This window comes from Chrysochloris asiatica, unplaced genomic scaffold, assembly GCF_000296735.1.
Source record: "Chrysochloris asiatica unplaced genomic scaffold, ChrAsi1.0 scaffold00225, whole genome shotgun sequence".
Lineage (NCBI taxonomy): Eukaryota > Metazoa > Chordata > Mammalia > Afrosoricida > Chrysochloridae > Chrysochloris > Chrysochloris asiatica.
Window position 1 is genome coordinate 1,400,551 of NW_006408743.1, and position 17,735 is coordinate 1,418,285.

At 35.0% G+C, this 17,735-nt stretch overlaps 1 protein-coding gene across 1 annotated transcript in view; it reads right to left on the reverse strand.

The window, feature by feature from the left end:
• The window catches only part of TMPRSS15 (transmembrane protease, serine 15), a 313,147-nt gene that overhangs the window by 69,201 nt on the left and 226,211 nt on the right, over window positions 1–17,735 (reverse strand). The window contains exon 18 of the mRNA XM_006873157.1: window positions 15,736–15,868. Within this exon, the coding sequence (XP_006873219.1) occupies window positions 15,736–15,868 (133 nt within the window). The remainder of the gene's footprint in view (window positions 1–15,735; window positions 15,869–17,735) is intronic.

Consider the following 17,735-nt stretch of genomic DNA (forward strand, 5'->3'; position numbering starts at 1 on the left):
TCCATGCTATCAGAGCTTCTTAAATTAAGTTATACTTACGTAAAAGAGTCAATCATTTTTCAATAACATACTTTTAAATTTTTCATGGAAGATATGAAAAAATGAGTTTTTCTAAATACTACCAGTCTGTGGTTAGTGAAAACCTAGTCATAGGTTTTGATAGTTTTTTTTGTTTTGTTTTGTTTTTGTTTTTTATTATTGTCTTAATGTGACACCCTATCATAAGCACTCAACCTCAAGGTAGGTTTGAACTGCAGGGTCTGAGGTTCAAACTCACCAGACACTACTCAGAAAACCTATACAGAGTTTCTATGAGTCAGAACCAACTCTATGGCTCTTAAGAATAATTGCACTCTTTTAAGACACTATTTTTGGAGGCCTGGTGTGGGTTTTTGTGCTGGCCTGCAAAATCAGTTTGAACTGCAGCAATAGTTTAAGCTCACCATCTGCTCTTCAGAAACCCTGTACAAGGTCACTATGGGTCAGAATCGACTCCACGGCACTTAACAGCAACAATTTTTGTCTGTATCTACCCTATTAGGGAAGCAGACTCATGGTGTGGGATCTGAACGTCAGCAGTTCAGACCCACCAACTGCTCCTTGAAAACACAGTACAGGGTCAATATGAGTTGGAATTAACTCGATGGCACTTAACAACAGCACAACAAAATTAGGAAAATAATATTCTAGAGAAATCAAAATAATCCAAGTGTCAAAAAGAATAGCTAAGGTATTCTTAGATTAAGTTATAGATGATTCTCAATAGACTACTTAAGTCTGGTTCCTTTAGGGAGGGGAAAAAGTTTTGTTACATTTCGTTGTTTTCTGTTGTGTTTTAATATATGATAAAGTCAAACTAATGAACAGTAGAGAAGTTTTGTTTAAGTTCCCTACTTCTTACTGAGACTCCTGGGAGGACTGCCCTATCAGAATCCTGTATGGATCTTTTACTAAGACTCAGGACTTCACTTTAGTCAAAGTCATTAATGCCTTAGGATGGTTCTAACAAGCCCCTGTTGTTATTGTTAAGTGCAATTGATTTAGTTCCAAATCACAGAAATCTGTATAAGGTTTCTAAAGAGCTTTAAGTGGGTTTGGACCACCAATCTTGGAGTTAGCAGTCCACTGCTTATCCTATAGCACTGTACTAGGATTCCAGCAAGTCCCTAGAAGCCCACAATAACATAGGATATGTAGTTGGATAAAAAAAAATTATATCTTAATTTCTAGTCATCTTAGATTATAATTTAGCATTTCAGTCAATTAAAATATAGATAGCTATAATAACAGGAGATAACCATAATTTTTGTTACTAAAGCATACTACAGATATTTCATATCATATACTAATTGCATTTACAAAATAATTCACATTCATCATTTATATTATGGCTATTATTAAAACCACCAGCTGTTCAGTGGGAGAAAGATGAGGCTTTCTGCTCCCGTAAAGATTTCCAGCCTCAGAAACCCTGTATAGGGTCGCTATGAGTCGGCACCGACTCCATGGCACATAACAACAACAACAACATTAATACTTCAATAAAATTGCATATTACTATATCATATTATTTGTAATATTTAAAAAAATAATTTTAGCTTAATTAATTTAACCTTGTAATTATGAGTATTTTATGTATTTAAAAATATGAACTTGACTGCCAAAAAATGATTACGAACAACAATACTAGAACAGTGACTCTCAAACTCTAGCACACCTCAGAATCATCTGAGGAGATTGTTGAAAACACCTTCAAACCAATTCATTTCTGTGATAATTTGCATTTCCATTCCAGCTATACTGAATCTGAGTCTACAGATTAATAAATTTCTTATCTACAGATCAGAATCACCTGGGGATCTTGTTAATAATGTAGATTTTGACTCAGTATGTCTGAAGTAGAAATTGCAAATTCTCAACAGGGGATTAAACCTGAAGGAACCAATTTGAACCCCTGTGTAAAAGAGTTTGCTAGGCCCCACTCTGGACTTTCTTATTCAATAAGTTGGAGGTAGGGTTCCATAATTTACATTATTATAAATGATCCCAAATGCTGTTGTTCCTATTGGTTTGATCTTAAAATCACATACTGTGAATTCTGTGAATTGTGTCAGTGTATATCAAGTTTCTTAAGACTTGGAATCCTAGTGTGGCAATGCAGGATAAGTACTGAACCATCATGTTAGCACTTCAAACCCACAAGCCACTCCTCAGAAACCCTATATAGGGATGCTATTTATCAGAACAGACTTGATGGCACTTAACAACAAGACTACTTGATTCAAATGTGTAGCCAGGCTTGAATTCAGTTGATTCAGCTTTAGGATTATAAAGGAGCTTCTGAAAGTTCCTGGAAAAAATCCCATTATTTTAAAATTCCATTTTCCATGAACTTTTTCACGGTCCTTACATACAAACAAAAGGCACATTTAACTATCCTTCCTGTTTCACTTGTCATGTGCTTTTTCCTGGGGTCGGGCTGTCAGTTAATGTGTTGGACTGCAAGGTTGGTTTGAACCACAAGCTCGAGGGTCTCGGTGGTACAACCTCACCAGCTGCTCCTCAGAAACCCTATACAAGGTCACTATGAGTCAGAACCAGCTCAAGAGTACTTAACAACAACAATATGACTTTTCCCAACACAATCCTTTTCTGTAACACACAAGGAAAATAACTTTTAAATAATAACCCACTTAAAGATTGTGGTAGTTCTGGTCATGTACCCTTTAGTTAGTTCTGACTCATAATGACCTTGTATAGGGTTTTTGAGCCTGTAAATTGTTACAGGAATGGAAAGCCTCACTTTCTCCTATGGAGCAGCTGATAGATTAGACCTGGAATTATTTAATAACAGCATTATTATTTATTCCTTGGATATTTAAGTCAATACTTTTTTATTTAAAATAGAAAATGCATCATATTTGTAGCTTGTATTTCAGGTAAATGTTGATCTCTTTGGCTATAAAATCATGCACAATATATTTTTTTTCAACATATTGTGCACAGCTTCAACTTATTGATTTCTGGAAACATTTTGTTTTTGTTATTGTTAAGTGCCATAGAATTGGTTCTGACTCATAGTGACCCAGTCGACCATTTCTGAGGAGCAGCTGGTGAGTTTGAACCACCGATTTGTAGGATAAATGTGGTTCTGAGCTTATCCTACAGCATCACACAGGACTCCATAGCTAAGGATAAAATAAAAAGTGCCTTTAGTGCTAAACCTGAAATTAAACACAAAAAATATCAGAAATTATTATTTGATCATTTCTATAAAAAGTTAGCACTGGAATACTAACCGCTGGTTAGTAGTTAAAACCCACCACACTCCTTGGAAAACATATAGAGGACCTGCTATGAGTCATAACTGACTTGATGACATTTAACAACAAAACAGCACAAAAAGTCAGTAGATACAAAAAATATTTGAGTAATGTTCTTTTTCAACTAGTTCCCATAATTTGTTTTTGTTTCCTGTGGTCTTGGTTGCATTAAGTGATGATTTTCATCACATAATTAGACTGATAGAGACTATGGACAAAAAAACTTACGTGTTTATTTGTCCATCTATTTTTAAAACTAGATCTTCACAGCACACGTTCTAAAGATAAGGCTTTCTGCTCCCATAAAGATTTACAGCCTCAGAAAACCTATGTAGGGTCGCTATGAGTGGGAACAGACTCCACGGCACATAACCACCACCACCACCACCACTAAAACTGAAGATGTGAATTTGTAAGGTACTAACATGGTAACATCAATATTTAAACTCTCTGTATTTGTAAGTTTTATTTATTTTTTTAAAATTAGCCCCTCCCACCAACATTTTCAAAACACTTCTGAAATGAGAAAATATTTTTAACAATTCCACTTCTTATTTAGGTTTGAGAATGATATCAACATAATATGCTATTTCTAATATTTGAACTCAAAAAGATTCTTAGAGTTAAAATTGAACACCAACCCTTCAAAGGCTGTCTGCTAAGGATGGATATGATAATTAGTCTTATTTTTAAGACAGCACAGTAATATTTTCTAAATGTTGTACCATTTTACAGAGCTGATGATTTCTACTAGTTTTTATAATGGATTGGCAAGGCAAATTTACTTGTGTACTTCATATATTGGGTTAGAAACAAGGTAGTATTTTTTCCTAGGAAGTAGTATTTTTTTAAATAACTATTCTAAGTTTCTTTAATACTTATTCCTGGATCAGGATAAAACATTTGCTTTCATACTTTGATCAGAGACTTGAAAATGTTGTTCAAAGCACTTTTTACTTATGCATGCTATAAATGACAGGAAACAAAATGCTTAATTTTAAAAAGCAAAGGCTGATGAAATCTGTCTCATATGATTTACTAGAATCTGTGGGGAATTACATTTTATACTCTATATGCATAAATAATCTTTAGAAACAACAATGCCATTTTAATAAATTGAGTCCTAAATTACTTTCCACTGTACCAAACATTATTTTAAACTCACTAAGTTTTCTTTCAGTTCCATGCACTAGTCGAGACCCATTTGTATTAAGGCTATAACTTTCTTCCAATTACTAGAGCACTATGGAAACTATTTAATAAGCACAGACTCAATGATGAAAGTCTTTGCAGAGATTACCTGCCTCATTTCTGAAGAAAGCAAATGTCTGACCTTCACCCAGAATATTGTATCTAAGGCAGTAGGATATACTACTTGCTTTACACAATGAAAATTTTACTTCTTTTTCCCTGTCTCCAGTTGAAAGGATTCTGATTCATAGCAAATGAGGTCAGTGAACTAGGGAGTAAAAAAATCTGGATGGGGAAGAGAAAAATTAAAATCATTTAAATTAATAGTACACAGTTGTGTGGAATAGGCTGTCATCTACTCAGCTCAGACCATTTTTAAGAAAGCCTTCCTTGACATACTCAAATTGAATTAGGTTATCCCATAGCACATTTATTTATTACATTATATTATAATGATCTATTTATGTGTCTATCCCTACCACATAAACATTTAAAGTAAAAACATGTCTTACTCATCCATAAAACAGCTACAATATTACTGCTAATACTTAAATTACTGGTCAGAGAATAATCAAAATAATATATTTATATTAGCAACAATCAAAAGGTAATAAAGACATATGTTCCTGTTGTAATACATCCTTTCATGCAATTATAGAAATCAGCACTATGCTATCACCAAATATATTTCATTAAAATTCATTCAAAAATTGTCAGTGAAATGTTGATCATTTTAATTTTGGTAGATGATTCATCTTAATCCTATATATCCTCTAGGAAATTATTTAGTAGTGCAGATTCACAAACCAAAATGGAAACGAGTATGTTTTTAATCATACAGTGGTGCTTAGAAAGATAATGAGTTGAAATACAAAGCTCCTTACACAGTGAAATGCATTAAGGATTTATCAATTGTGGAAGCAAAGTTAAATTACCAATCTCTTTAGCCTAATCTTTACAAACTAAGTTACCGAATCTATAAAACAGCCCCTCAGCCTCACTGGCAACTTCAGTAGTAGAAGCAAAGAACTTCCTAAGACCTCATATATGTTAATTCACTATTGAACTAATATCAACCTTAAAGTAGGAACCTGAAATCAATATCACATACACATTGCTTTACTTGACGTTACAACAAGTAATTGTCAGTTTCAGTGTTTTATTGACTGTGCATCAGTTACTCCCTATACAACCCATTATCCTCCAAGACTCTTAATGTCTCCAAGACATCCATGTTGAAAGGGTTTTTACTAGAATAAAAGCTAGGAGGTATAATAAGAAGAAATATATATACTCATGCATACACATCTATTATAGTTATTTAAATATTGTTGTTGTTAAAAGCCATCAAGTTGGTTGAGTTGGTTCTGACTTATTTTGATCCTGTATGGAGTCCTGGTGTGGTGTTGTGGGTGAATACACTATAGTGAAAAGTCAGTTTGAACCTCAAGGTCAGTGATTCAAGCTTACCAGCTGCTCCTTGGAAATGCTACACAGGTTCTCTACAGATCTGAACTGATTGGACAGCACTTAACAATAACAGCATCAAGAACATAGGGTTTCTGAGCAGTGGCTGGGGGTTAAATTTTGACCTTGCAGTTAGCACTTCAGGAATTATCCAGCAGTATCATGCCAGGACCCCGTCTATTTACATAAAGATTATAAAATCTTCTTCCTCCTTTTGATTTTCATGAAAATTGCTTTCCTGAAGACTTTGACTTTTACAATTTTTAGCTGGAGAATTCTCACTTTGACCACACAGCATCTTTGGTAATAGAGATTATGGTTGTGGCATTAACACTAAAGTGCAGTGATTTTGGTTAAGTGTTGAGTTCTTAACAACAATGTCTGTATAGATTTACAGTTTAGAAAACCTATGGAGCAATTCTTCTCTGTCCAATAGGGTTGGATGACAATGTTGCTGATGTTGGTAGGTGTGTTTGAATTGGTACCAACTCATAGTGACCCTGGGTACAACAGAAAGAAACACTGCCTGGGCCTGGGCCAACTTCACAATTGTTCCACACTTTAGCCCATTGATGCTGCCACTTTGCCAATCCATCTTGCTGTGGGTCTTCCTCTTTTTCTCTGATCCTCTACTTTACCAAACGTGACATCCTTCTCCAGCGATTGGTCCCTCCTGACAATATGTCTGAAGTATGAGAGATGAAGTTTGGATATTCTGGCCTCCAAGGAGCACTCTAGATGCACTTTTTTCCAACACAGATTTGTTTGTTCTTTTGGCAGCCCATGGTACTTTCAATATTCTTCCAACACGATAACTCAAATGCATCAATTCTTCTATAAGCTTCCTTATTCAGTGTCCAGCTTTCACTTGTATATGAGGTTATTGAAAATACCATGGATTGGGTCAGGAACACCTTTGTTCTTCAATACTTTAAAACAGTCCTGTGCAGCAGATTTTCCTAATGCAATATGTCGTTTGATTTCTTGATTGCTGTTTCCATGAGTGTTGATGGACGATACAAGAAGAATAAAGCCATCAACAGCTTCAATCTTTCCTCCATTGATAAGAATGTTTGATTATTGGTCTAGTGGTGAAGATTTTTGTTTTCTTTACATTGAGATGAAATCCATACCAAAGGCTGCGCTTTTTGATCTTCATCAGTAGGTATTTTAAGTCCTCTTCACTTTCAGCAATAAAGGTTGTATTATCTGCAAATTGCAGGTTGTTAATGAGTCTTCCTCTAATCCTGATGCCACGTTTTTCTTTATATAATCCAGCTTCTCGGATTATTTGCTCAGCATACATGTTGACTATGTATGGTGAAAGAATGCAACCCTATCGCACACCTTTCCTAATTTTAAACCATTCAGCTTTCCCGTGATCTGTTCAAACAACTGCGTTTTGATCTGTGTACAGATTCCTTATGAGCACAATTAAGTGTTCCCGAATACTCACATTTTACAATATTGTCCATAGTTTGTCATGACCCACACAATTAAAAGCCTTTGCTTAGTTAATAAAGCACAGGTAAACATCTTTCTGATATTCTCTACTTTCAGCCAAGATCCATCAGACATCATATACCCCATTCCACATCCTCTTCTGAATCTGGCTTCAAACTCTGGAAGTTCTCTGTCAATGTATGCTTGCAGCCATTTCTATATTACATTTAGTAAAACTTTACTCACATGGGATATCAAAGATATTGTCTGATGATTTCCATATTCCATTGGGTCACCTTTCTTTGGAATGGGCATAAATACAGATACCTTCTAATCAGTTGGCCAGATAGTTATCTTCCAAATTTCTTGGCATAGATGAATGAGTGCCTCCAGTGCCGCCTCACTTTCTTGAAAGATTTCAATTTTTATTCCATCAATTCCTGGTGCCTTGTTCTTTGTCAATTCCTTCAATGCATCTTGGACTTCTTCCTTCAGGATCATTGGCTCTTGATCATATGCTACACCTCTTGAAATCGTTGAACATCAACCATTTCCTTTTGGTACAGTGACTGTGTATTTCTTCCATCTGTTTTGATGCTTTCTACATCATTCAATAATTTGCCCTGAGAATCCTTCAATAATGAAACTTGAGGCTTGAATTTTTCTTCAGTTCCCCCATCTTGAGAAATGCTGAGCATGTTCTTCGCTTTTGGTTTTTTGACTCCAGATCATTGCACATTTTGTTGTAATATTTGACTTTGCCTTCTTGAGCTGACTTTTGAAATTTCCTGTTGTGCCTTCTCATTTCTTCCATTTGTGTTAGCATTTCTACACTGCAGAGAAAGTTTCAGTGTCTCTTCTGACATCCATTTTGATCTTTTCCTTCTTTCTTGTCTGCTTTATGACTTTTTGTTTTCTTCATGTATGATATTATTGATGTCATCCTGCAACTCTTCTGTGTTTAGTGTTTAATGTATCACATCTGTTCTTCAGATGATCTCTAAATTCAAGTGGGATTTATTCAAGGTCATATTTTGACTCTCGTGGACATGTTTTCATTTTCTTTAGCTTCCGTCTGAATTTGCATATGAACGATTGATCCTTTGTTTCACAATCTGCCCCTGGCCTTGTTTTGACTGATGATATGGAGCTTTTCCATCATCTCTTTCAGCACATGTAGTCAATTTGATTTTTGTGTATTCCATCTGGTGAGGTCCATGTGTATAGTCATATCTTATGCTGTTTAAAACAGGTATTTGAAATGAACAAATCATTGGTTTTGTACAATTCTATCATGTGATCTCCCATTTCTAATAGCAAAGCCATATTTGTCAACTACTTAACCTTCCTCTTTGTGTCCAACCTTTCATTCCAATGACCAGTAATGAACAATACATCTTGATTGCATGCTTGACCAATTTCAGATTGAAGAAATTGGTAGAATTTTTCTATTTCATACTCACTGACTTTGGATATGGTTGGTGCATAAATTTGAATCATAGTGGTATTAACTGGGCTTCCCTGTAGGCACATGGATATTAATTATCTCATCACAGACAGCTTTGTACCTTTTGACCAATCTTGATATGTTCTTTTTGATGATGAATGCAACACCATTCCTCTTCAATTTGTCATTTCTGGTATAGTAAACTATGTGGTTGTCAGATTCAAAATGGCCAATACCAGTCCATTTCAGATCACTAATGCCTAAGATTTTGATGTTTATGCATTCCATTTCATTTTTGACAATCTCCAATTTTCCTAGAGTCATACTAGTACATTCCATGTTCTGGTTATTAATGAATGTTTACAACCATTTCTCTTCATTTTGAGTAGTTCCTCATAAGTGAACATCCTGAGGGCTTACTCCCACGGGCTTTACTTCCTTCACGTCATCACTGTCAACTCTACTTTGAGGATGAAGCTCTTCCCCAGTCGCATTTTGAGTGCTTTCCAACCTGAGGGGCACATTTTCCTGCACTATATCTGACAGTGTTTCTCTGCTATTCATACAGTTTTCAGTGACTAAATATTTGGAAGTAGTTTGTCTCTCCTTCTTCCTAATCTGTCTTTGTCTGGAAGATCATCTGAAACTGTCCACCATGGGTGGCCCTTCTTGTATTTAAAATATCTATGGCATACCTTGCAGAATCCCAGCAATGCACAAGCCACCACAGTATGACAAACTGACAGACAAGTACTAATAGATGATAATACATTTGTGATAATTCTCTGGCTAATTGATGCTAAATACTTCTATAAGCTAGTTTAGAGATATAATCATTACATATAACAATACTTCTATTGGAAAATATATTTGGGGTTTCATGAATATAACTTTGAAACAAATTTTGAAGATGTGTATGTTAAGAACAGTTACTTGGGCATTAAAAAAAAGTATCATTATGTGGAAATTAATCAAGTGACTTTGCTTTTGATGAATTAAAATAGATGAGACAAGGACAAAATACAAAGGGAATATATGAATGTATTCTTAAGTGAATTTCCTTTGTAGTTTTATATAATTGTTTAGAATTAGTTAAAAAATCATTTGGCAATTCATGACAGAAAATGAATAATAATAATTTATAATTGGAAAACTTCTGGCATATATTTAGAAAGCAAGGTATAACTGTGTCTCTGTATCTATATATACATATATACTCATATAATGAATAATTGAGTGCTTCAACAAATATTTATTTAGCACTTATTTTATTGGAACAGGGAGTATTCTACATTTTAGTAATGCAATGATAGGTAAAGTAGACCTTATAATTTAATATAAGATATTGATAAGCAAACTGATTATATAGTATTATAAATGGTAAAATAGCTACATGTAACTCAGTGTGGTTGAGAATCTCCAACTGCACAAATTCATAAATACCTGAGAATTAGAGTGGTGAATTACAACAGAAATATTTTACAATTTAAAAGAAGTAAATTATTACTAATACTACTTCTTATTTGAGTCTTGATGTAGTGCCGTGGGCTGATGTGCTACACTGCAAAGTCGATATGAATTGCAAGATTGGTTGGTTAAGCTCTCCAGTTCCTCCTTGGAAACCCTATGCAGGGTTGCTGTGGGTCAGAATCGACTCAACAACACTTACCAACATAACAGTCACAACATCCCATTTATCAACTTATTACTTTTAGAATTGTTGGGAATGTAAAAACTGAATATAGAATATTAGTATAATTAAAGAAACATATTGTTACATTGTTGTTGTTGTTGAGTGCAGTCAGGTGGGTTCCAACCCATAGCAACCCTATATAAGGTTTCCGAGGAGTGGCTGGTGAGCTTGAACTGCCAACCTTGCAGTTCAAACAGCTTTGTGGTCTGGCGCACTAACCCACAGCGCCACACCAGGACTGGTTACATTAGAATGGAAAAAATAGCATATTTTTGGTGACTTATTACCCTGGAATTGCCACTTGTATTTCCCAACAATATCTTATTGGTAAAGTCTTTAAATTTTGCTTATCCTATCACATAATTACCCATTTTTCACAACTTTTCCTAAAGAATTAACAATATGTCAAAAAAATAATATCTGAAGTGACATTGTGATTGATGGTGGTGATTACTTGCCACCAACTTGGATCTGACTCATAGCAACTCTGCATAGGGTTTCTGAGTTTGTAAATCTTTGTGGGAGTATAAGCTTCATATTTCTCATGTAGAGTGACAGGTAGATTACCATTGCTTACCTGCAGTTAGCAGCCCAACACATAACCATTATGTTACAATGGCTCCTTGACCTTGTGATTTGTCAGATTTATAATGAAAAAGCCATCAGATTTAATATATCATTTTTAAAACTTCTGAGATGTAAGTATGCAGTCTTTTGGACAAGACTGAGGGCCAAATATTCCTGTTCCTGCTCTTGCTAGCATCTTTAGGCTTCAGGAACAAACCACCCCATGATGGTTTATCTAAACCTCAGCAGGGCTAAAGAGAAACTATCCCAGATTTTTCTGAGCCCCTCTCTCCTATGGTAGTCAGGCAGGCTGGGAAATAGCACTGAGATTTGAGCAGAAGGTCATACAGAACTAGTCACGTGATCTTGGGAGTATAAAGCCCTCAACCAAGGTACCTTGTGGAATTAAGTGTAGCATAAGTGTCAACCAGGCCACCATGGGGGCCAGCAGAAGGTAATCTCATTTTGATACTACCCTCATTCAGGATGCCAGGTGGATGTATGTGTGGAAAAGTTCTCTATATTCACTAGAATACCTTCCAGAAGCCAGAAAGGACTAGTGCATACTGTAACTGTGCCTTCAGATTCCTTGTCTCCTCTATGTTGCATAATAGGACATGTGTAGAAGTTTTCCATTTCCAATGAGGGTTTGATTGTCTGCTGTATGATGTTGTAAATAATAAAAACTATTTTCCATCTGTTAATCTATGTTCCCACCAGGCAAGGGAAAAGGAGAGGCAGACTACTTCTGAATGTTTAGCTACTGAAAACCTTATAAATAGCAGCAGAAAACTGTCAGATATGGTGTCTGAAAATAAAAATATTATGAATAGTTTTAGATATGCCAGAAGATGAACCTCTCAGGTTGGATGGCACTTAAAATATGACTGGGGTAGAGCTGCCTCCTCATAGTAGTGTTGATCATGATGACATAAATGGAGCTAATTTTTCAGGAACTTATTTGAATTTAATCTCAACATGAGTTTAAACAACTATAAATATTCATTAATAATCAGAACGCGGAATGCACAATTTTAAGTTTAGGAAAGTTGAAAGTTGTCAAAAATGAAAAAGAATGTAAAAAGATGAATATCCTAGCAATTAGTGAGCCAACACAGAATGGTATTGGTCATTTTGAATCTGACAATCACATGGTTTACTATGCTGGGAATGACCAATTGAAGGGTAATGGTGTCACATTCATCATTAAAATGAACACCTTAAGATCTATCTCTAAATATAATGCTGTCTGTGATAGGATAATACCCATGTGCCCAAAAGGAAAGCAGTTAATATCACTATTATTCAAATTTACTCATCAACCACTAAAGTCAATGATGATGAAATTGAAGAATTCTGCCAATTTCTTCAGTGTGAAATTCATCAACAAAACAAAACACACAAACAAACAAGATGTTGTGATCATTACTGGTGATTGGAACAAGAAGACTGAAAACAAAGATAAGGTTCAGTAGTTGGAAAATATGGCCTCGGTGATAGAAATGATACTGAGATTGCATGATAGAATTTTGTAAAACCAATGAGTTATTCATTGCAAATATCTTTTTTCCAACAACATAAAAGGCAATTGTACATGTGGAACTCACCAGATGGAATACACAGGAACCAGATTGAACTACAGCTATGGGAAGAGACAATTAAAAAGATCAATATCATCAGTCAAAAAAAGTCAGGGGCCGACTGTTGTCTCATCATATGATCTTAAGTACATCCCACCTGAATTTAGCAATCATCTGTAGAACAGATTTGATACATTAGGCACTAATGATCAAAGACCAGATGAGGTGTGATATGACATTAAGAACACCATACAGGAATAAAGCAAAAGGTCATTAAAAAATACAGAAAGAAATAAAAGCCCAAAATGGAGGCCAGAAGAGACTCTGAAACTTAGTCTCCAGTGTGGAGATGTTAAAGTGAATGAAAAAAAATTATGAAGTCAAAGAGTTGAGCAGAAATTTTCAAAAGGCAGCTTGAGAAGAAAAAGTCAAGTATTGTAATGAAAATGCAAAGGCCTGGAGTTAGAAAACCAAAAGGGATGGATATAGTCAGCATTTCTCAAGCTGAAAGAACTAGTAAAAAAGTTCAAGCCTCAACTTGAAATGTTGAAGGATTCTATGGGCAAAATATTGAATGATGCAGAAACCATCAAAAGAAGATGGGAGGTATATGTAGAATCACTGTATCAAAAAGAAATGTTCTATGTTCAACCTGTTCAACAGATAGCATATGATCAAGATCCAATGGTATTGAAAGAAGAAGTCCAATATAAATGAAAGGCATTGGCAAAGAAAAAGGCTCCAGGAATGGATGGAATACAAATTGAAATCTTTCAACACATTGATGCAGCAATGGAGTCACTCACTCATCTAGTTCAAGAAATTTGAAAGACAGCCACTTGGCCAACTGATTGGAAGAGATTCATATTTGTGCCCATACAAAAGAAAGGTGACCCAACAAATGTGAAAATCATAGAACAATATTATTAATTTCACATGCAAGTAATTTTTTTTTCTGATAATAATTTCAACTCAGCTGCGACACTATATTAACAGGAAGAGAACTTGTAACTAGGGATGTCATTGCTGATTTCAGATGGATCTTGGCTGAAAGTAGAGAATACCAGGAGGTTGTTTACTTGTGCTTTGTTAACTATGAAAAGCCTTTCGACTGTGTGGATCATAATAACCTATGGATAACATTACAAAAAATAGGTAATCCAGAAAACTTGATTTTTCTCATGAGGAACCTGTACTTAGATCAAGAAGCAGTCGTTAGAATAGAACAAGGGACACTGAATAGCTTAGAATCAGAAAAGATGTGCATCAGGATTGTATTCTTTCATGTATGTATTCCATTTGTATGCAGAGCAAATAATCTGAGAAACTGGATTATGTGAAGAAGAGAATACCATCATAATTGGAGTAATACTCATTAACAATCTGTGATGTGCAGATGATACAAACTTGCTTGCTAAAAGCAAAGAGGACTTAAAATACTAACTAATGAAGGTAAAAGACCACATCCCTCAGTTTCTATTGCACCTCAGTATAAAGAAAACAAAAATTCTCACAACTGAACCTATAAATAACAGCACGATAAATATAGAAAAGCTTGAAGTTATCAAAGACTTCATTTTGCTTGGATCCACAGTCAACACTCATGGAAGCAGCAGTTAAGATATCAGGTGAGTATTGCACTAGAAAAACTGGCTGCACAAGACCTCTTTAAAATGTTCAGGAGTAAAGACACCAGCTTGAGTGTTAAAGTGTGACTGAATCAAGCCATAGTATTTCCAATAGCCCCTTATGCATGTGAAAGTTGGACAATGAATAAAGAATACTGTAAAAGAACTGATGCATTTCAGTTATGGTATTGGAGAAGAATGTGAAAGGTACCATGGACTGCCAGAAGAACAAGTTCGTATTGGAAGAGATATACCCAGAATGCTCCTTGGAAACAAGGATGTCTAGACTTTATGTCTTATACTGCAGGCATATTATCAGGAGCCACCAATTCCTGGAGAAGAATATTAGCTTGATAAAGCAGTGGGTCAACATAAAAGACTCCCAACTAGATGGATCGGTACAGTGGCATCAGCAATGGTCTCAAGCATAACAAAAATGTGAGGATGGCAGAGGACCAGGCTGTGGTTCATTCTGTTGTACACAGGATTGCTACAAGTCTGAACTGACTCATGACAACTAAAACAACAACATTGTATATTCCACCTCAGATAAGAAACTTGTGATATTCTTGGAGGAGTCACATTGAGTGATTGGCTCCTTTTCTTACTAATGGCCTCCTGACTGTTTAGTCATCTGGGACAACTTGTGAATATCATGCAACTTTGCTGTGGTTTATCAAAGGTTATCTGCAGAAAAAATAATACTGGTATGATAAAAATTCATTTATAAACCAATCCCCCAAAACCAAAAAATAATAATACTTCCATGAGTTGATTCTGACTCATAACAACACTGGATAGGGTTTCTGAGGCTGTAAATCTTAATGGGAGGAGAAACCTTACTCTTTCTCCCTAGAGAAAAATTGGTGGATTCAAATTGCTATACTTTTCATTAGTAGCCCAGTGCTTAATCCACTACATCAGGGCTTCTTAGATCCTCATATACAAGTTGGTCAAGAAGCAGGACATAATATAATGTCTAATCAAACATTTGGTAGCGTAGTGGTTACGAATCGGGCTGCGAACCTTAAGGTCAGCGGTTTGAAACTACCAGCCGCTCCGCGGGAGAAAGATGAGGCTTTCTACTCCCGTAAAGATTTACACCATCGGAAACCCCGTACAGGGTCGCTATGGGTCGGACCCGACTCGATGGCACTTAACAACAACAACAACAATCAAACATTTATATAATTATATATATTTAGAGTTTTATAATAGTTAAAAATGTTTTTAACACTGGCATTTTTTTTAAAAAATAAGGTTACTCAGTATTTTTTCTTCCTTTCATGTGTATTTTCTAAATTTATACTTTTATTAATTTTAAATTTCTTAATAAATCCAAGTTGATATTAATAAAAAACAGGAGATAATCTCTAAAAACAGAAGAATTACTTACCCTAGCCCCAGAAGTTGACAAACATCATTTGAAATTTGGGTGGTCCAGTTCTCAGCACAAGCTTTATACCACACATTCTGAATTCTGAACTGTACCAAACCTTTATTGTTTGCTGTGCCATTGAAAAGACGCACTAAAGAGATTAGATCACATAGGTCACTTCAGTTTCAGTGGATAAAAGTAAATGTTGCCCTCTAAACTAATTGCAGAATTTTCTGAACATTTAGAATTTACAAATTTGCCATAGTATTTTATTAAGAATATATTTAAATTCTAATAGTGAAAAATACAATTTTCTGGCCTTAACTTTTCTATTTTATATGACAATGAGAAAAGGCATGTTGATTCCACACCAATGAAGCAAATGAATATAAAATATACAAGGTTAATCTCTAAAACAGAAAAACTCAAGTTTAGGAATAACTTTAGGCAATGCTTTAAAAAATTTTTTCTTCTATAGTGACTGATTTCTTAGAATTCTGTCCTTTTCTATTTAGTGTCCTTCACTTTCCCTAGTATCTCACACTATCTGATAGTGTTAAGAATGTTAGTGTCTATGTAGGAACTGGGCCTAAGCTACTTTGTCAAACAGATATAATATCACCAGTGATAGTTTTACCATCAAACATTATATTGTAGCTATATAGAAATGTTATTGTATATATAACCAGATAGACGTAGGCTCAAACAACAGCTTTAACCATTATTAGGTGTGTGATCTTTGGTAACCCCTTAACTTTTCTAAGGTTCATTTTCCTCATGGGTAAAATATGTTATTGTTAAGTGTTGTTGAGTTGGTTCCGATTAATAGTGACCCTGCATAGTAATTCTAAGGAATGGATAGTAAATGTGAACTTGCGATTCAAACTGATCTGTGGTCCAGTGCTTTAGCCTACAGCACCACACAGGACTTCAGAGTAAAAATTTTAAGCTACTTTAAGTAATCCAATAATTCTTATTTCAGCTAATAAGCATTATGGGATAGCTACTTTATGTAATTATTTAACTAATAAGAATTATGGGATTACTTAAAATACTTGATAGAGATCTGGTTGCTCAGTGGTTAAAGCACTTGGTTGCTAATCAAAAAATAGATGATTTGAATTATCAGCTCTTTTTTGGGGGGGAGAAATATGGCTGTCTGCGTCCTTAAAGATTATGGCCATGTCAACCTCTCAGCAGGTTTTTTTTGTTTTTGATTTTGTTAAAGCACTCACCAAGATAAAAGCACCTTGTACATAGTATCCATAAGTAAAAATTAAATCTTTGCTTTAATGTTCTCTTAAAAATTAAGAATTGTATTATAACTTTTTTCTATAAATTAAAAATAGTAAAAGTAATCATAACTCATGTTGCTATATAAAAGGTGTGGAAAGGAAATGGGTAGACAATTCAAAATGGCAGAGGCATGCCATTGAGTTGGTTCTAACACAATATCCTGTATAGGGTTTCTAAGAAGCAGCTTTGGATTTGAACTGCCAACCATATGGTTTGCAGTCCAGTATTTGATACTGTGGTAAGTGCTGTTGAGTCAGTTCCACTCAGAGCTACATTGTATGGGTTTTCTGAGAAGCATCTGGTGGGTTTGAACCATCAACCTTGTGGTTCAAACTGACCTTGTGGTCCAGTGCATTAATGCACATAATTAATTCAAATAAAAGAGTTTAAAGCAAGAAAACACAATGTGCAGGTGCCTTTTTTATATTGACAATGTCCAAAGTATAGTGGTAAATAAGAATTCCTAGAGATCATGGTTTAAACTCTTTTCTCTCATTAATACTTTCTTCTCTCTATTTGAATGTGAGTTACCTTTTCCAAGTAAATTAGACAAACAAAACTGAGGCCTACATGTTAATTTATCTCCTAACTGGAGTGGACACCCCAAACCCAAACCAACTGGCATCAACTCAATTCCTATTCATTGTGATCCAATAGGACAGAGTAGAACCATCCCATAGGGTTTCTGAAATTGCACCTCTTTATGTGAGCAGTCAACCTCT